A 21,680-nucleotide genomic window follows, 5' to 3' on the forward strand; every position below is an offset into this window, starting at 1 on the left:
CATAATACCTCCTTGCATTCTTTATAAACCTTCCAAAACTCCCATTAATACTTTCCGCATTCTCAACCAGTTAATATTCTCTGAAAAACAACAACATTAATTCTTAATGATTTCTTACCCCATAAAATATGACAGCTCCTTTGATTCTGGTTGCTTTTTTTATATATACAGGTCCTTCTCAAAAAATTAGCATATTGTGATAAAGTTGATTATTTTCCATAATGTAATGATAATAATTGAACTTTCATATATTTTAGATTCATTGCACACCAACTGAAATATTTCAGGTCTTTTGTTGTTTTAATACTGATGATTTTGGCATACAGCTCAAGAAATTCTCCAAAAATTAGCATATCATGAAAAGATATTCCAAACAAGCTTTTAACCTAATCATCTGAATCAACTAATTAACTCTAAACACCTGCAAAAGATTCCTGAGGCTTTTAAAAACTCCCAGCCTGGTTCATTACTCAAAACTGCAATCATGGGTAAGACTGCCGACCTGACTGCTGTCCAGAAGACCATCGTTGACCCTCAAGCAAGAGGGTAAGACACAGAAAGAATAGGCTGTTCCCAGAGTGCTGTATCAAGGCACCTTAGTGGGAAATCTGTGGGAAGGAAAAAGTGTGGCAGAAAACGCTGCACAACCAGAAGAGGTGACCAGACCCTGAGGAGGATTGTGGAGAAGGGCCGATTCCAGACCTTGGGGGACCTGCGGAAGCAGTGGACTGAGTCTGGAGTAGAAACATCCAGAGCCACCGTGCACAGTAAAGACATATTCTAAATTACTTCCCTATATGTGTATCCATTGATGAGTTGAATGTATGTCATCTTTTGTGTATTCAATTGTTAAACATTGATAATGTCATCTCTTGTTCAGATCTTAAACATCATGTATTGTGTTTTACGACCGCTCCCTTCCCACAGCAGGGGTCGAATGTCCAGGGCTCAGGGGCTCTGGCCATTTGTGACTTAACTTTTATGGGCCTTGGTGCCGTTGCTTAAAAGTGCTGACTGTGAAAATAACATATGTATTGGGAAAGGAAGGATGCGGCAAAATGGAAATGCCGTCCTTATTTAGACAAGGACGTTCCCGACTCTTAAAATATCAAGACACAGAATTTATGGTCCACGAACCTGGTTTGAGATAACAGGTGTGAAGGAAGTCTGGAGATTCTTTGTTTAGGTTAGTGATCAGGTCGAACAACATCTGTTGTTCATTATGGAGTCAGATTTGGGGAACTTACTCAACAAATTCTGGGAGTGTCTTGAGTGTCTTGAGGGCTATAAAATAAGGGACGACCTAAAGATTAGTGGCCACTCTCTGGAGGGACCTGGGTGAGCCAGGATGTCTGACAGAGACTGGACCAAGCGCTGGAACTTGTGGTATTTCTGAACAATTTGAATAATTTGCATTTCTTTGTTTAACTGTTGTATTTAAGGTCTTGTAAGGCCTACTTTTTTAATCATACTTTACTAGTAATAAATTGACTGTTTTAATTCTAAAATGTTACTCTTCCTTGGATCAAACGAATGCGCAGAACTCATTAGACAGGAAAGAGATTCGAGTTCGTTTCAACAGGCGTGTGCAGAAAATGGGCTACAGGTGCCGCATTCCCCAGGTCAAGCCACTTTTGAACCAGAAACAGCGGCAGAAGCGTCTGACCTGGGCTACAGAGAAGCAGCACTGGACTGTTGCTCAGTGGTCCAAAGTATTTTTTTCGGATGAAAGCTAATTTTGCATGTCATTCGGAAATCAAGGTGCCAGAGTCTGGAGGAAGACTGGGGAGAAGGAAATGCCAAAATGCCTGAAGTCCAGTATCAAGTACCCACAGTCAGTGATGGTCTGGGGTGCCATGTCAGCTGCTGGTGTTGGTCCACTGTGTTTTATCAAAGGCAGGGTCAATGCAGCTAGCTATCAGGAGATTTTGGAGCACTTCATGCTTCCATCTGCTGAAAAGCTTTATGGAGATGAAGATTTCATTTTTCAACAAGACCTGGCACCTGCTCACAGTGCCAAAACCACTAGTAAATGGTTTACTGACCATGGTATTACTGTGCTCAATTGGCCTGCCAACTCTCCTGACCTGAACCCCATAGAGAATGTGTGGGATATTGTGAAGAGGAAGTTGAGAGACACCAGACCCAACACTGTGGATGAGCTTAAGGCCGCTACCGAAGCATCCTGGGCCTCCATAACACCTCAGCAGTGCCACAGGCTGATTGCCTCCATGCCACGCCGCATTGAAGCAGTCATTTCTGCGAAATCTAAAATATATGAAAGTTCAATTATTATCATTACATTATGGAAAATAATCAACTTTATCACAATATGCTAATTTTTTGAGAATGACCTGTATTAAACAGTTTAATGAAGCAAGTGAAATCACCTCTGAGTGGAGTCATGTTGGTTAGGGGAAGTCGTCTGAAGCCATGAGGTGTGAAGTGTTACGTTTGTAACCACTTCTTTTTTCCTTCTCACTGAAAGGACTGCATCAAACACAAACTTCTTTAAAATAATTAAATGAACCAGAAAAGAATAAGAAGTAGATCTAGCATAACATCCTATTTTCTGACTGTAGGCTGAAGGTGTCAAGGATGATTTGGTTTTAATCTACATAAAGTTTCGCTGTTTTAGATGAACAGCAGTAACCAATAGAGATGGGCCGAAGAAGCTTCATGAAGCATCATTTTCAGAGTTCAGTAGATGGCGCGGTTAGCTTTAAAATTATTGGGGGCCTTATTAAAATAGAGGCTCAAAGCTAGGAGTTCCATCTAGCTGGCTTTGAAGATAAGGACAATGCTTCATGAAGTGTCAAGCCAGTCATTTTCATTCAAATGTTGTCTTATTTAACAATATTTTTAAAACATAACAAGTATAGAATATTACAATTTTAAAAAGTCATTTTGTTTGTTTTACATCTTTTCCTGCACTATTGTTCTCCGACTTATACATGCCTTTTTTTATATCCAAAATTAAAATGAAATACACAAAATAAAGTAAACCATGTACTACCTTTTCAGAATGTTTTTGACTTCATTCAAAAGGACATATGTACACCTGTGCCTCTGCGGTTACTTTCACATTTAACAAGTTCGACCACAACATCTGCAAATACCTACAGAGAGAGCATTTACTTTTTTTTTGTTGCTTTGCTTTGACAAGATTTTCATCTACAGTCAATAGACCCCCTTTCGATGTAGAAAACAGGAAATCTGAATCGATCTTAACCACTTCCACCATAGCGGCAAACTTGTAACCTGTAGTTTTTAGATAAAATGAAGGTACAAATATCTGCCATAGAAAATGACATGTGATAGGAATTTAAAAAAAATTGACTGATATTCCGGTCACCTGATCACCCGGTTTCAAATAATACATTAGAAGACACCTCAGGTCAAAGATGCTCTGGGTTTTCCGTGGAATTATGGGACAATTGCGGCAGCTTTATGTTGACATATGATCAGATCAGCTCTAAGACTTTACATGGCCTGAATATAGAGAGGGGTCTGGGTGCACACCTGTAAACTCAAGCCCCTCCGGTTGCACCCTCAAATTAAGGACGGTTAGACCTATAAAGGAAATACGGACATTATTTCACAACAACAGATGAAAAAACATTTGAACCCTGACTGATGGAAATGGCTGGTATGTGTTCAGAAATGTTTCCAGGTCCCTTCATTTCTGCTCCAGTGCACAGCAATGAATACTCTTTTGCCGCCAAGTTACTACCACTGATGTGCTTATGAAGCTTCACCAAGCTAGGTCGTGACTTTCTTAGCTAAAAAGATGGCTGTTGGCTTTAAAATGATCATCATTAACTACCACGGCAAATGCAAACCGAACATTAAAAGAGTTCAAGCGAAAGCCTGGTTAGCGTAGAAAAGTTTATTAATATAAATATGCAAAAAGGAAATTGATTTTTAAGACTAACAATGTGTTCTTAACGCTGGTAAACCACACTATGTTCAATTGTAAATATTAGTAACAAGTGTACCGCTTTTGATTTGATTGACAGCTGGCAAACTTGAACACTGGTGGTAGAGAATTTTACAACATTGTGATGTTTTTTGTGAGAGGGCGGGGAGTAGGCAAAAGACAAACAATACGCATTAAAATGCAGGTAATAAATAAATAAAAACAGCTACTACTAGTGACTAAAAACTCCTGAGACATTACAGCCACTGAGATACTGATACGTAAACAGACGATCTCCTTCACAACTTATTGCATCATGCAAAAACCACAATAAAAGCAACACTCGAAGATAAATATTAACACTGAGCAAAGTTTGATTCACATGGCAGCTTTTTTTTTCATGTAGCCAGCAACAACATGGCAGATATGTATTGATATGTAAGATTGGTCGAAAGGGCCATCGATCTTTGTAGCAGCCCACAACACTACACAGGACCTTTGCTCTGTCGGCTTCAAGTGCAGTTGTTTTGATAATCTTGATGTCAGGCTTGTTCAACGCTTTGACAGATGATCATGTGCAATTAGTGGGACCTCGCGGTGGCTTTTTTTTTCTTCACCGGAGGGTTTGTCAGTGGGATGAGCGGGCTCTGATGGGGCCCTCGGACGGCTCGCCGGTCAGAGCATCTTCTGTCTGAGCAGAAGTGGTTTCGGAGCCCGTGTTGCTGTCACTGGTTCCCTCCTCCATGGCTCCCTCAAGGACGCTCTCCTTGTCCTCCGATCCTCCTTCTGAACTTCCTGGGTGAGCCTCCAGCTCCTCCGAGGCTTTCTGCTTCCCTGCATGGTAGGACATCAGCAGGTTTAACCACCAGAGGAACACAAAGCCTCTTCCACCCAAATATAAACTCAAAATCCAATCATTTTTGTTCCTCTATTCAATTACATATTGAAGCCTCATAATACCTCCTTGCATTCTTTATAAACCTTCCAAAACTCCCATTAATACTTTCCGCATTCTCACCCAGTTAATACTCTCTGAAAAACAACAACATTAATTCTTAATGATTTCTTACCCCATAAAATTTGACAGCTCCTTTGATTCTGGTTGCTTTTTATATATATATATATATATATATATATATATATATATATAGCGAAGCAAGGATTCAATTATTCGGCGATGGTCAAGTTCAAGGTTCAAGGGTCGAGTTGTCCAAAACTACAGACTTGTAGCCTTGTCAGTCGGTAACTTTACATTTTGTTTAAATATCCAGTACTGTATAGAGGTGTAGGAATATATAGATACGGTGATATATAGCAATATTTCTTTCCATAATACGATTGATAATTGACAGCACTAGATCGTTTTATTATTTATTGGCTTTTTTAATTTGATTTTATACCATAGTTCTTTTTTGGTTAACAGTTTAAAGAAGTTTGATGAAAATAAAACACTTCAATATTTTATTTACTGTTAAAATGCATATATTGACTTTGTGTTGTGATTAAGATGGCGGCAATCATCCTCCACAGCTAAAGAAACAATGAAATCCTTTGAGATCCCAGAGATGACTGAGGACGAGAGGATACAGTGACTCCAGCAGCTTTTAAAGCTTATGTTTGGACATATTTTGGTTTGAAAAAGAATGAAAGCAGTTAAGTAAGTACTCGACAATACTACACATACTGTATATCCTTGTTACTACACTATCACTACACCAGAGTCAAGTACTCGATAATACTACACATATATCCTTGTTACTACACTATCACAACACCAGAGTCAAGTACTCGACAATACTATACATATATCCTTGTTACTACACTATCACTACACAAGACTCAAGTACTCGACAATACTACACATATATCCTTGTTACTACACTATCACTACACCAGAGTCAAGTACTCGACAATACTACACATATGTCCTTGTTACTACACTATCACTACACAAGACTCAAGTACTCAACAATACTACACATATATCCTTGTTACTACACTATCACTACACCAGAGTCAAGTACTTGACAATACTACACATATGTCCTTGTTACTACACTATCACTACACAAGACTCAAGTACTCGACAATACTACACATATATCCTTGTTACTACACTATCACTACACCAGAGTCAAGTACTCGACAATACAACACATATATCCTTGTTACTACACTATCATTATTGGGAATCTTGCGCTTCATGGTGGTCATTGTAGACTCACTCGCTAGTCTTTACATTCCTCCAGAAGAGCAACATTGTGGCAGCGAACTGCTGCTGGCTCTAACCTGCTGTATCTGTGGGGTTGGGCTCAGAGTCCTCGCTTTCTTTGTTGTTGGCCTCAGAGCTCTGCTGGCACTTGCTGCCGTGCGTTGAACAGACATGTTTGTCTTCTTCGGCCAGGACACAAGCAGGGGCCTCTTTGCTGCTGCGCTCGCACACTTCCTTCTCGCGCTCCGCCAGACGCTTGCGAGACGCCTCCTCGGCCGCAGAGATCTCTGAAGAGATCTTCTCCATGTCCACCTCCACCTTCATGCAACACAGCTGAAATATACGAGAGAAAAGTTCCATTACTGTATCAAGTTTTAGCATGCGAGTAACCTTTAGTGTAAAAATAGCGCCACTTGCAGGACAATTTCGGTACTTATTCCAACAATAATATTTATAAAGACAACTTTAAAGTCATAGATCATCAAAAATTCAATTTATTTTCTTCTCACCCTCATGTCAACTAAGGGTTGGGATTATTAATATGTTCATTATTAGAGTAATAGACAAAAATGTAAGTTCATTTTAGTTCAGTTTAGTTTTTAATGAAGCAAATGACAGTCTTCATGCTCTTCATCTTTATCTTCCTCCAAAATGAAGCACTTAAAGACATCCAAATATCACCATACTGCTCGTATGTAAGATCCATCCTATATTGAAGCCTCGACGAGGGGAATTGTTCCGTCAAAAACTTAATCAATCTATATTTTAAGATCGTTTGTGACAGAAGTTTAAAAAATAACAAGCGATATAGACAGGAATAATCTGGATAAATATCACAAGAGCTTCCAGGGTAGACAATAGACTCTATGTTAACTCTAAAAAAGAACAGACTATTTTGAAAATAATCAACCCTTTGTCAACATGACAGTGAGTAGAAAATGAGTGAAGCATGAATTCTGGGTGAATTATCACTTTAAACAAAATGAGTTAAGAGTTTCATACCCTTTTCAGCTCGTTTGTAAATGATTCTGTGGCTTCGATGAATTTCCTTTTCTTATCCTGGTGACGATCTTCTATTTGAAGCAGCTCGGCTTCTAACTTGCGCTGTCGCACACCAGAGAGGAGTCACTTTAGTGGAAGCTCCTGGACTCATCGGTTTGCCAACGTACCTGGTGCAACATGAGAGACTGAACCTGGCGCTTCAGGACTTGCATCCGGGCCGTCGTGACGACCGAGCGCACGTCCGGGACGACGCTCTCGCTCAGGATCTCGCTGATCAGGCGGTGGTTGCGTTGGAAGCGGGCGGCAGCAGAGTGCTTGGTGGAAAACCCATCGTCATAGTCTGTGGAGAGACACCATCAAGGAACATAACTCGGTGTGCAGCGTCGTTTCATCTCCTTAATCTAGGAAGAGAAAGTGTTTGTGTGAGAATAAAAAGCCAGTGAAGTGCCCTTCAACCAGGGTTCCGTCAGCTTACGTCAAGTTAAATTCAAGACCTTTTAAGACTTTTTGAAAAAAATTAAGGGAAATATTAACCCAATTTCCTGCTTTAAAATAAAAATGACATTTGAGTCCACAGAAAAACTTTCCTTGACCCCCAACGTGTTGATTAGGGAGGTGAGGTAAAAAGAAAACGATACACCGATTTATATTGAGATTTTTTTCACCAAACTATATTGATATTGAACAGCAATGCATCGGTTATTACTTATATTAAAACCCTTTTGGTGGTTGAGGGTTTCAAATCATATTACTTTTATCATAGATATTTTTATGTTTTATTTTAATTCAATTAAAAAAATTGTAAAATCAAACAATTTGATTCCATTTTTTTTATTAGAAATAACATGCAAATATTATTAATGTTAATTTTGGTGTTGCATATAAATTGTCTGCTCGATGCAGTCATTCTGTCACTAAAGTAACTATGAAATCATGCTCAATCCAAGCGATGACTGAGGACAAGAGTCGACTCCAGCAGCTTTTAAAGGTGATGTTTGGACGCATTTTGGCTTTCAGTTCCATTTATTCAACCAAAAGAGAGTGGTACAATCCTAAGACGTCACTAAAAATAAATGTCAAATTGTTATTGTAACATGTTACGAAAATTACATAAGTGCATCAAAAAACTGTATCAAACCATATGAGCTGAATATATCGTTTTGTGTGATTAATGTATCGCTAGAGTACACACTGCTAAAAATATATATAAAACAATTATACCGATTTTCTTTTAACCAACATACACTCTTTCTTATCATGTGTTCACATTTTTAAGACTTGAAAATTGGAGTTTAATGCCAATCAAGGCCTTGTTTTAGATTTGTCTTGTGGTTTTTAAGGATCAGCTAGAATCCTGTCGACTCAGTCTTGGGTGTTTCTAAACAACAGTTTTTCCTTTGCGTCATCATCCACTGACCCTGAAAAACACAATTTCCTTGAAGTGGGTGTAACCATTCTGTCTGCTGGTCTGTCAGTTCTCCAAACAAAGGATACGATGAGAAGAATGTTAATTTGACCATTATGATGACCGAGAGTGTGTAAACATGGTCGCGCTCTGGAGGCAGATATGAGCAATCTGTGGTCGATGACTGCATGCAGGAGGGCGTGTGAGACGTTCGTGTGCTCACCATCCGGATCCTCGGCTGGTTGAATACTCATGAATGGCTCGCCCTTGTCTAGTCTGGACTGCCTCTGGCGACTCTCCTCCTCCAGAGCGGCCTCGGCGCGGCTCTTTGCATTGACATAGGCCAGGTAGGCTGGTGAGTTGTGATAGGCCTTCATGCTCTCATTGTACTCAATCTAAAGCGGAGGAGATGACAGGAATGACGAGGAAACACAGAAGGCAAGCAACATCTTTTGTTGGTTGAATATATCTAGGGTCCACATGAGGAAAGGGGGGGTGGGGGGGGGGGGGGGTACACTAAGAAAGGAGGGAATGATGACTGGAGGGACCCACAACTGTTGGGAGACAAATCTACCCACCAGACAAAAGACACCCTTATAAAACAACCAACCTTCTCTGCTTCGTAGTCATTCAAATAATCCTGTTTCTCCTCATCAGTGAGGTCCCTCCACATGCCACCGATTATCTTCCCAATTTCCCATAGCTTCAGATCAGGATTGGAGGCTTTTACTTGATCCCAAACCTGGTGATGAGAACCAGACATGGGTGTGGGGTTGGGTTGGAGGGTCTATAAGTGGTTATCTCTTCGCAGAGAGAGATCACAAACCAGAGGAGGCCGAGTGCTTTAAGCTCCATCTCAAAGTTAAAAAGGAAAAAAAAAAGAACCCAGAAGTGGACTCCAGACTATTACACCATTTAACCATGAATGCCACAGAAACAACTTTCAATTTACTCGGAACAGACAGAAGAAATTGAAACTGTCTTTTAACAGAGCACAGGATGATGTCAGATGATGGAACACAACGAACCGACTGTATACAGCAAACTTACCTTTCGGCTGTATCTCATGTACGGCATCAGCGGCTTATCTGGAGGTTTAGGTGGTTTTGGGATATTGATCCCAGAGGAATTCTAGTTAAGATAGAAAAGAATTACATTTAGATACATTTAGTTAAAGTTGGTTGTTAGTACAGTATACTGTAAATAAAACCAACATCTGGTTTTGTCATGTCTCAACCCCTGTGTGGATCTAACGCGTCCTCTTCCGCTCCATCTCTTCAATGCTCCACCTACTTTCCCAGCAACCCCAGAGAATGCTGCTGGATCCAGAATCTCCTTCACGCTGCCATGACAACGGATCCAGATACCTCTCCACGGCCCTCTCTGGACCCAACACCGTTCTCTCTTCTCACCCCATATCGCCTCCCCCAGTCCCTTTTCTCTTCTTCTCCCTCCCGAGCTGGTGAAAGCAAAAGGCTCTTCACACCGAGTCTCATTCGCCTTGAAGCTTCTGCCCGTTTAAACTTTTCCCTGGCCACCGCCACTGGGACCCGTTTTTATTTCTTCTCTTATGTAGTGTTATTTTTACACTACATTACATTACAATGCACATTTATCTTTTTTTATTATCACCACAGATGTTCTTTATATATATATTTTTTTTTAGTTGTAATGCAAAATCAAATATTTATAGAATATAAAGTTCATATAAAAGCTAACGATAAACACTTAAAATATAACATAATTACTTCATGATGCATCAACAATATCCTCAAATTTGTATCTAGAACTATACAATTCCCTACCGGGGAAATCGCAAAAGTGGGCTGTGTGCTTTGCTCCGTGACGGAAAAACTATGAAAGCTACAAAAGACTAAAATCCGTTAATCTGATAATTCAGACTTTTATGTACATTTTAAAGTTTGAACGATGTTTCTACGTCAACGTATGCCAGAGCAGGAGATGTTTGAAAAGATTGGGACTTTTTTGACCTCCCTCATTCTTAGGAAAGGTATCGCAGTTTTTATTCTGGAGGAGAATGAATAATAAGAAGAGGCATGGACAGCCCACCTATACGTGTCCATAGTGAACACAGCCCACTAATTACAAAAAAGTATCGTTTTCACTAACGCCTTTTGGCAGAACAAAAAAACTCGAGAATCGTTGAGAATTTACTTCTTTCTGATCAAACTTATGGAGGTTTAATGTCATCCATAAGATATATTGCAAACATTTTCAGAGAAAATCTCAAATATCGAAGGGTTTTTTGTTTAACTAATTTTTGGAGCAATGAATGGACATAGCCCAGCTCGGGCTCTGAGGTCTGTGGATCAGAATCTACTGATGGTTCCTGAACACGGTTCAGGACCAGAGGAGAGAAATCTTTTCAGGCTGTTGCTCCTAAGCTTTGGAACAATCTTCCTCTCTCTTTGCGCTTGATGGATCTACTGACTCCTTTAAGAAACATCTTAAGACGTTTCTATTTGTTCAGGCTTTTCCTTGATTTTCTGGAACTCCTGTGTTGTTCTAAGTATTATCTTGATCTTTAAAGTGTACATACTTTTTTGAGTATTTTTTTGTTTGTTTAAGCGCTTTGTGACCCTGGTCTGGAAAAGCGCTATATAAATAAATATTACTTACTTACTTATATAATATATTAGATATTATTATATATAAGTGACTTTCCTAGAATTGTAAGTAAACAATGTTTGAAACAACAGTTGATGATTTGTGACCGACTCTTTAAGGTCACTGAAGCCAACTCTATAAACTTAGCTCTTGAGAAATAACAAAAGTACAACTCTTTAAAAAAAAAATGGTGGCTTTATAGCCAAATTTGAGTTGAAGGAAACAGTTTTAAAGCTGGAGAAATGAATAACTCTTCACCCACTTTCATATTTCTCCACTCAGATTTTTCTGTGCAAGTTACTTGGTGTACCTTCAAAACAGTTTAGAAAAATATTTCCGCTGATGAATCACATTACTAGGACAAAGGGCCAGCTAGATCCATTTTTTTCTAACAAAAAATCGGACACTTCTTTGGGAGACTGAAGCATAGCACAACTCTAATATTTGATGTTCCAAACAGCATATTGAGTTTATTAAAGGAGCTCTTGAGTTACTGATGTTAATCAATAGTATTAAATATGAAAACATTTTTTGGAAAATTCTTGGTGATAAAGGGACTTGTTGGCAACACAAGATCAATAAATTTTCTTTTTTTTTCTCCAAGTCATGATAAAAATGTTTCTCAGAGTCTCTTGCTGTGTGGGAGACCACACAGAGGTAAATCAAATCCAGCACTTTAGTAGACTCCTGGATGAGGAGGGAAAACCATTTTTATGCTTTTGCACTTAAGAGGTGAGCGAGTATGCACTCAGTTGACTTCAACATTTCGCTTTATTTGTTACATTAAATTAGTGATCGTTCCTCATCTTCCACAGCTTATCCCAGTCTAAAGTCTATGTGGACCAAGGTCTGTAACCGGTGGTGCAGGGAACGGAAAGCCCTGATCGGGTTAGTGCTTCAAGCAAGTGTTCCAAATTAGAGTAAATTCGTATAAAAACTGTAACTCTGGAATTTGTTTCTCAGGCTAATAATAGAATTCTCCACAGCAAAATTTAGATTTCTTCCAATCTTGAGTTGTATCAGAAATACAAAGCTCCCTCCAACGCGGCCCGTTGCCAAAGAAGCTCTTTTCACTATAAGGATACATAACATAAGAGTTAGATGAATTATTAAAAAAGATACCTACTTAAGGATGTTCAATCAAATTAAAATATGCAATGTATGATTGATGAACTTGAAGGAGAACAATTGCACAGGATTGCATCAGAGCACTCTGACGCAGGCAGTCAAAACTACAAAATCAAATTCCCAAAGGAAACAAGAAACGGGAAATGACTAACTAATCAACTCGGCCCGTTGTGCTCATCTAGACTTCTTAGGAATCAAAGCTCGTCTTCTGTGATGAAATGTGGTTCACAAAATTTGCACATTCTCCTGCACAACGTGGAAATATAGATATTCACCGAATGGTGCGTCACAAATGATTCATACCGTCGCCCGGCTGTTGGTGCTTTGGCTTCCCCCCAGCCGGTAGTTGTTGTACGCCAGATGGCTGTACGGGTTGTACCCCACGAACCCTGGAGTATTGGGTGTTTGCTGATGGTTTAAAAGCAACAGAAAGAAAATAGATACAATAAAGGCATGAGAAAATCTTCAGAATTCTTTATTTAGAGAAATGTCAACTTACAGTTGTGGGGGCGGGGGGAGGGGGCGGAGCATAGGATGGCCTCTCTGATGTTAGGAAAAAAACAAAAACACCATCAACCACACCACCCTTGACCTCTTAAAATTATTTTGTATAATCTTCATGTTTGGGATGACCACATTGAGAATGTAAACGACACTCCTAATATTTAACAGTAGTAGATTTTATTATTATTTTATTTTTACGAACTGATAAGTTGACGGCACTTCTTGAAACTGGACAAAAAAAAAACTTGGCTAATTGACTGGATCTAAATCTCAATTTGCAAATTAAAAAATTCTACTGTAGAGTTTGACTCTATGCATTTCACTAAAAAAACAACAACCACCAACACTAAACTTGAATCACATAAAAAAAACTCTGCGAAAGCACATTCTTGAACAAAAACTGATCTGTCATGACCGAGATAACAGAAGGTGACCGTTCTGCAGTATCCGTTTATTAACACACGTTCTTGAGTAGAAATAAGAATGGTATTGTATACGTCTGAAAAATATGTAAAGCCTTTCATAAGGAACAATGATAAGAAGAAAAGTAAAAAAAAATTAAAAAGGAGGGTCACTTCTAATTATTTAGAAATGAATGAATTCTAGTGACATATTTTATCGTTTTTCTTTTCTGATTTTGTCCGTTTCTATCGATCAACTAGGTCTTATTGAAGGTGAAATTCATAAGCATTAGATATAACCCCTTGTTTAAGCACAAAAAAGATTCGCTACCAGAAGAAAAAGCATCAGTTCAGCTCTAGTTTATTACACGTCCAATAGAGTAATAAAACACTTTATGACTGTAGGATTGCAGACAAGACGTGCACGTACCTGTGCGTGTTTGAACATCACAACAGATCAATAAAAAGACAATTGTTATAACTCTAATCTTAAGCAACGATCAGAGTCAACTTCCAAGTTATATCTGATCGTTCATTTATTGATAAGACATTTCTGGAATCTAAAGCTTCTGGATGGTCTTACTTGACATGTTAGCAGCGATGGCTCAGTCGATCTGAAACACCAAAAGTAAAGGTCAATAACGGGTCATTCAGTGGGGATTGACAGCTGAACACAAAGACATGCCGACGGTGAGCGGCTAGCTTAGCATCGACGTTAGCTTCCGACGTACGAACCCCGACACACCAGTGATGTCCGTTGATATATCCCCAACATATGACTGAGTGTCACCTTATAAACACTCGTACGTGCCGTTTATTGACCGTGAACACGTGACATTCCCATTCGACGGCGGGACGGAGTGACACCAGACGTGCGCGGTTAGCATGCTAGCTAGGAGCGAGAAGAACGCTGCTGTGCCAAACTGTGTCGAATATAAACCGCCGACCATTGAAAGAAAAGCGTGTATTTCCCCTGTTTTTTGCATGGACTCGACGCTCACCTTAGAAGCTGTCATTACCACAGTCGTGGCTTTTGACGCGAGACTGCGCGCTAGCTCGCTGCAAGGCTCCCCAACAATAAACCATCTGGGGTCCAAGGTTTCCAACAGAATCTTCCAGAATCGCACCCCCACCCTCTCCTCTCCACTGCCCGCGATGATGCGCTCATTGCTTCCATGCGTCCTGCAGAACAGAAGAGAAAACTGTCACGTTGTCATGGTGCGTGTGTTTGCTGGGTTTATGTCAGTTTAACGCGTAAAATGTTGCATTACAAAACAAACATCAATTTACTGTTTCAATCCTCTATTTCGTTATGCATACAGGTGGGTGACATGGGAGTGTCCTAGGACTGAGATTTTCGTTATGCATACAGGTGGGTGACATGGGAGTGACCTAGGACTGAGTTTTTCGTTATGCATACAGGTGGGTGACATGGGAGTGACCTAAGACTGAGATTTTCGTTATGCATACAGGTGGGTGACATGGGAGTGACCTAGGACTGAGTTTTTTGTTATGCATACAGGTGGATGACATGGGAGTGACCTAGGAGTGAGTTTTTCGTTGTGCATAAAGGTGGGTGACATGGGAGTGACCTAGGACTGAGTTTTTTGTTATGCATACAGGTGGATGACATGGGAGTGACCTAGGAGTGAGTTTTTCGTTGTGCATACAGGTGGGTGACATGGGAGTGACCTAGGACTGAGTTTTTCATTGTGCATAAAGGTGGGTGACATGGGAGTGACCTAGGACTGAGTTTTTCGTTATGTATACAGGTGGGTGACATGGGAGTGACCTAGGACTGAGATTTTCGTTATGCTTACAGGTGGGTGACATGGGAGTGACCTAGGACTGAGTTTTTCGTTATGCATACAGGTGGGTGACGCGTAAAATGTTGCATTACAAAACAAACATCAATTTACTGTTTCAATCCTCTATTTCGTTATGCATACAGGTGGGTGACATGGGAGTGTCCTAGGACTGAGATTTTCGTTATGCATACAGGTGGGTGACATGGGAGTGACCTAGGACTGAGTTTTTCGTTATGCATACAGGTGGGTGACATGGGAGTGACCTAAGACTGAGACTTTCATTATGCATACAGGTGGGTGACATGGGAGTGACCTAGGAGTGAGTTTTTCGTTGTGCATACAGGTGGGTGACATGGGAGTGACCTAGGAGTGAGTTTTTCGTTGTGCATAAAGGTGGGTGACATGGGAGTGACCTAGGACTGAGTTTTTTGTTATGCATACAGGTGGATGACATGGGAGTGACCTAGGAGTGAGTTTTTCGTTGTGCATAAAGGTGGGTGACATGGGAGTGACCTAGGACTGAGTTTTTTGTTATGCATACAGGTGGATGACATGGGAGTGACCTAGGAGTGAGTTTTTCGTTGTGCATACAGGTGGGTGATATGGGAGTGACCTAGGAGTGAGTTTTTCGTTGTGCATACAGGTGGGTGACATGGGAGTGACCTAGGACTGAGATTTTCATTGTGCATACAGGTGGGTGACATGGGAGTGACCTAGGACTGAGTTTTTCGTTATGTATACAGGTGGGTGACATGGGAGTGACCTAGGACTGAGTTTTTCATTGTGCATACAGGTGGGTGACATGGGAGTGACCTAGGACTGAGTTTTTCATTGTGCATACAGGTAGGTGACATGGGAGTGACCTAGGACTGAGATTTTCGTTATGCTTACAGGTGGGTGACATGGGAGTGACCTAGGACTGAGATTTTCGTTATGCATACAGGTGGGTGACATGGGAGTGACCTAGGACTGAGTTTTTCGTTATGTATACAGGTGGGTGACATGGGAGTGACCTAGGACTGAGTTTTTCGTTATGCATACAGGTGGGTGACATGGGAGTGACCTAAGACTGAGTTCTTTGTTATGCATACAGGTGGATGACATGGGAGTGACCTAGGAGTGAGTTTTTCGTTGTGCATACAGGTGGGTGACATGGGAGTGACCTAGGAGTGAGTTTTTCGTTGTGCATAAAGGTGGGTGACATGGGAGTGACCTAGGACTGAGTTTTTTGTTATGCATACAGGTGGATGACATGGGAGTGACCTAGGAGTGAGTTTTTCGTTGTGCATACAGGTGGGTGACATGGGAGTGACCTAGGACTGAGTTTTTCGTTATGTATACAGGTGGGTGACATGGGAGTGACCTAGGAGTGAGTTTTTTCGTTGTGCATAAAGGTGGGTGACATGGGAGTGACCTAGGACTGAGTTTTTCGTTATGCATACAGGTGGATAACATGGGAGTGACCTAGGACTGAGTTTTTCGTTGTGCATACAGGTGGGTGACATGGGAATGACCTAGGACTGAGTTTTTCATTGTGCATACAGGTGGGTGACATGGGAGTGACCTAGGACTGAGTTTTTCGTTATGTATACAGGTGGGTGACATGGGAGTGACCTAGGACTGAGTTTTTCGTTATGCATACAGGTGGGTGACCCGGGAGTGACCAAGGACTGAGATTTTCGTTATGCATACAGGTGGGTGACATGGGAGTGACATAGGACTGAGTTTTTCGTTATGCATAAAGGTGGGTGACATGGGAGTGACCTAGGACTAAGATTTCCGTTATGCATACAGGTGGGTGACATGGGAGTGACCTAAGACTGAGATTTTCGTTATGCTTACAGGTGGGTGACATGGGAGTGACCTAGGACTGAGTTTTTCGTTATGCATACAGGTAGGTGACATGGGAGTGACCTAGGACTGAGATTTTCGTTATGCTTACAGGTGGGTGACATGGGAGTGACCTAGGACTGAGTTTTTCGTTATGCATACAGGTGGGTGACATGGGAGTGACCTAGGACTGAGATTTTCGTTATGCTTACAGGTGGGTGACATGGGAGTGACCTAGGACTGAGTTTTTCGTTATGCATACAGGTGGGTGACATGGGAGTGACCTAGGACTGAGATTTTCGTTATGCATACAGGTGGGTGACATGGGAGTGACCTAGGACTGAGATTTTCGTTATGCATACAGGTAGGTGACATGGGAGTGACCTAGGACTGAGTTCTTTGTTATGCATACAGGTGGATGACATGGGAGTGACCTAGGAGTGAGTTTTTCGTTATGCATACAGGTAGGTGACATGGGAATGACCTAGGAGTGAGTTTTTCGTTATGCATAAAGGTGGGTGACATGGGAGTGACCTAGGACTGAGTTTTTTGTTATGCATACAGGTGGATGACATGGGAGTGACCTAGGAGTGAGTTTTTCGTTGTGCATACAGGTGGATGACATGGGAGTGACCTAGGACTGAGTTTTTCATTGTGCATACAGGTGGGTGACATGGGAGTGACCTAGGAGTGAGTTTTTCGTTATGCATACAGGTGGGTGACATGGGAATGACCTAGGAGTGAGTTTTTCGTTGTGCATAAAGGTGGGTGACATGGGAGTGACCTAGGACTGAGTTTTTTGTTATGCATACAGGTGGATGACATGGGAGTGACCTAGGAGTGAGTTTTTCGTTGTGCATACAGGTGGATGACATGGGAGTGACCTAGGACTGAGTTTTTCGTTATGTATACAGGTGGGTGACATGGGAGTGACCTAGGACTGAGTTTTTCGTTGTGCATACAGGTGGGTGACATGGGAGTGACCTAGGAGTGAGTTTTTCGTTGTGCATACAGGTGAGTGACATGGCAGTGACCTAGGACTGAGTTTTTCATTGTGCATACAGGTGGGTGACATGGGAGTGACCTAGGACTGAGTTTTTCGTTATGTATACAGGTGGGTGACATGGGAGTGACCTAGGACTGAGTTTTTCATTGTGTATACAGGTGGGTGACATGGGAGTGACCTAGGACTGAGTTTTTCGTTATGCATACAGGTGGGTGACATGGGAGTGACCTAGGACTGAGTTTTTCGTTATGTATACAGGTGGATGACATGGGAGTGACCTAGGAGTGAGTTTTTCGTTGTGCATACAGGTGGGTGACATGGGAGTGACCTAGGACTGAGTTTTTCGTTATGCATACAGGTGGGTAACATGGGAGTGACATAGGACTGAGTTTTTTGTTATGCATACAGGTGGATGACATGGGAGTGAGTTTTTCGTTGTGCATACAGGTGGGTGACATGGGAGTGACCTAGGACTGAGTTTTTCGTTATGCATACAGGTGGGTGACATGGGAGTGACCTAGGACTGAGTTTTTCGTTATGCATACAGGTGGGTGACATGGGAGTGACCTAGGACTGAGATTTTCGTTATGCATACAGGTGGGTGACATGGGAGTGACATAGGACTGAGTTTTTCGTTATGCATAAAGGTGGGTGACATGGGAGTGACCTAGGACTGAGATTTTCGTTATGCTTACAGGTGGGTGACATGGGAGTGACCTAGGACTAAGATTTTCGTTATGCATACAGGTGGGTGACATGGGAGTGACCTAGGACTGAGATTTTCGTTATGCATACAGGTGGGTGACATGGGAGTGACCTAGGACTGAGTTTTTCGTTATGCATACAGGTGGGTGACATGGGAGTGACCTAGGACTGAGATTTTCGTTATGCATACAGGTGGGTGACATGGGAGTGACCTAGGACTGAGTTTTTCGTTATGCATACAGGTGGGTGACATGGGAGTGACCTAGGACTGAGTTTTTCGTTATGCATACAGGTGGGTGACATGGGAGTGACCTACGACTGAGTTCTTCTTTATGCATACAGGTGGGTGACATGGGAGTGACCTAGGAGTGAGTTTTTTGTTATGCATACAGGTGGGTAACATGGGAGTGACCTATGACTGAGTTTGTTGTTATGCATACAGGTGGGTAACATGGGAGTGACCTAGGACTGAGTTTTTCATTGTGCATACAGGTGGGTGACATGGGAGTGACCTAGGACTGAGATTTTCGTTATGCATACAGGTGGGTGACATGGGAGTGACCTAGGACTGAGCTTTTCGTTATGCATACAGGTGGGTGACATGGGAGTGACCTAGGACTGAGATTTTCGTTATGCATACAGGTAGGTGACATGGGAGTGACATAGGACTGAGTTTTTCGTTATGCATAATGGTGGGTGACATGGGAGTGACCTAGGAGTAAGATTTTCGTTATGCATACAGGTGGGTGACATGGGAGTGACCTAGGACTGAGATTTTCGTTATGCATACAGGTGGGTGTCATGGGAGTGACCTAGGACTGAGATTTTCGTTATGCTTACAGGTGGGTGACGTGGGAGTGACCTAGGACTGAGTTTTTCGTTATGCATACAGGTGGGTGACATGGGAGTGACCTAGGACTGAGATTTTCGTTATGCATACAGGTGGGTGACATGGGAGTGACCTAGGACTGAGTTCTTTGTTATGCATACAGGTGGGTGACATGGGAGTGACCTAGGACTGAGTTTTTCGTTATGCATACAGGTGGGTGACATGGGAGTGACCTAGGACTGAGTTTTTCGTTATGCATACAGGTGGGTGACATGGGAGTGACCTACGACTGAGTTCTTCTTTATGCATACAGGTGGGTGACATGGGAGTGACCTAGGAGTGAGTTTTTTGTTATGCATACAGGTGGGTAACATGGGAGTGACCTATGACTGAGTTTGTTGTTATGCATACAGGTGGGTAACATGGGAGTGACCTAGGACTGAGTTTTTCATTGTGCATACAGGTGGGTGACATGGGAGTGACATAGGACTGAGTTTTTCGTTATGCATAAAGGTGGGTGACATGGGAGTGACCTAGGACTAAGATTTCCGTTATGCATACAGGTGGGTGACATGGGAGTGACCTAAGACTGAGATTTTCGTTATGCATACAGGTGGGTGACATGGGAGTGACCTAGGACTGAGCTTTTCGTTATGCATACAGGTGGGTAACATGGGAGTGACCTAGGACTGAGTTTTTCGTTATGCATACAGGTGGGTGACATGGGAGTGACATAGGACTGAGTTTTTCGTTATGCATAAAGGTGGGTGACATGGGAGTGACCTAGGACTACGATTTCCGTTATGCATACAGGTGGGTGACATGGGAGTGACCTAAGACTGAGATTTTCGTTATGCATACAGGTGGGTGACATGGGAGTGACCTAGGACTGAGATTTTCGTTATGCATACAGGTGGGTGACATGGGAGTGACCTAGGACTGAGCTTTTCGTTATGCATACAGGTGGGTGACATGGGAGTGACCTAGGACTGAGATTTTCGTTATGCATACAGGTAGGTGACATGGGAGTGACATAGGACTGAGTTTTTCGTTATGCATAATGGTGGGTGACATGGGAGTGACCTAGGAGTAAGATTTTCGTTATGCATACAGGTGGGTGACATGGGAGTGACCTAGGACTGAGATTTTCGTTATGCATACAGGTGGGTGTCATGGGAGTGACCTAGGACTGAGATTTTCGTTATGCTTACAGGTGGGTGACGTGGGAGTGACCTAGGACTGAGTTTTTCGTTATGCATACAGGTGGGTGACATGGGAGTGACCTAGGACTGAGATTTTCGTTATGCATACAGGTGGGTGACATGGGAGTGACCTAGGACTGAGTTCTTTGTTATGCATACAGGTGGGTGACATGGGAGTGACCTAGGACTGAGTTTTTCGTTATGCATACAGGTGGGTGACATGGGAGTGACCTAGGACTGAGTTTTTCGTTATGCATACAGGTGGGTGACATGGGAGTGACCTACGACTGAGTTCTTCTTTATGCATACAGGTGGGTGACATGGGAGTGACCTAGGAGTGAGTTTTTTGTTATGCATACAGGTGGGTAACATGGGAGTGACCTATGACTGAGTTTGTTGTTATGCATACAGGTGGGTAACATGGGAGTGACCTAGGACTGAGTTTTTCATTGTGCATACAGGTGGGTGACATGGGAGTGACATAGGACTGAGTTTTTCGTTATGCATAAAGGTGGGTGACATGGGAGTGACCTAGGACTAAGATTTCCGTTATGCATACAGGTGGGTGACATGGGAGTGACCTAAGACTGAGATTTTCGTTATGCATACAGGTGGGTGACATGGGAGTGACCTAGGACTGAGCTTTTCGTTATGCATACAGGTGGGTAACATGGGAGTGACCTAGGACTGAGTTTTTCGTTATGCATACAGGTGGGTGACATGGGAGTGACATAGGACTGAGTTTTTCGTTATGCATAAAGGTGGGTGACATGGGAGTGACCTAGGACTAAGATTTCCGTTATGCATACAGGTGGGTGACATGGGAGTGACCTAAGACTGAGATTTTCGTTATGCATACAGGTGGGTGACATGGGAGTGACCTAGGACTGAGCTTTTCGTTATGCATACAGGTGGGTGACATGGGAGTGACCTAGGACTGAGATTTTCGTTATGCATACAGGTGGGTGACATGGGAGTGACATAGGACTGAGTTTTTCGTTATGCATAATGGTGGGTGACATGGGAGTGACCTAGGACTAAGATTTTCGTTATGCATACAGGTGGGTGACATGGGAGTGACCTAGGACTGAGATTTTCGTT

The 21,680-nt window shown here is 42.0% G+C and overlaps 1 protein-coding gene across 2 annotated transcripts; it reads right to left on the minus strand.

Moving 5' to 3' along the window:
• Positions 1-3,869: 3,869 nt before the first annotated feature.
• Positions 3,870-14,351, minus strand: LOC148088858 (SWI/SNF-related matrix-associated actin-dependent regulator of chromatin subfamily E member 1-like). 2 transcript variants are annotated; one of them, XM_087800556.1, is made up of 11 exons: positions 14,201-14,334; positions 13,783-13,813; positions 12,794-12,837; positions 12,598-12,702; positions 9,589-9,669; positions 9,149-9,280; positions 8,762-8,933; positions 7,301-7,473; positions 7,134-7,235; positions 6,209-6,464; positions 3,870-4,753 (listed from the first exon to the last, which is right to left on the minus strand). In XM_087800556.1, exons 2-11 carry the CDS (start codon positions 13,787-13,789, stop codon positions 4,548-4,550), a joined length of 1,278 nt encoding a protein of 425 aa, XP_087656682.1. In that variant the 5' UTR covers positions 13,790-13,813; positions 14,201-14,334; the 3' UTR covers positions 3,870-4,547. The 2 variants fall into 2 exon arrangements, with proteins under 2 accessions (XP_087656682.1, XP_087656691.1); XM_087800565.1 differs by lacking the exon at positions 9,149-9,280 and having other exon boundaries at positions 14,201-14,351.
• Positions 14,352-21,680: the final 7,329 nt, after the last annotated feature.

This window comes from Callionymus lyra, chromosome 1 (assembly GCF_982586985.1).
Source record: "Callionymus lyra chromosome 1, fCalLyr1.hap1.1, whole genome shotgun sequence".
Taxonomy (NCBI): domain Eukaryota; kingdom Metazoa; phylum Chordata; class Actinopteri; order Syngnathiformes; family Callionymidae; genus Callionymus; species Callionymus lyra.

Coding starts and splice junctions, on each gene's coding strand:
- LOC148088858 (XM_087800556.1), bottom strand. Junction 12,703..12,793: donor CTCCCCCCGCCCCCACAACT/GTAAGTTGACAT, acceptor TTAAACCATCAG/CAAACACCCAATACTCCAGG. Junction 9,281..9,588: donor ACATGAGATACAGCCGAAAG/GTAAGTTTGCTG, acceptor TCTCATCACCAG/GTTTGGGATCAAGTAAAAGC.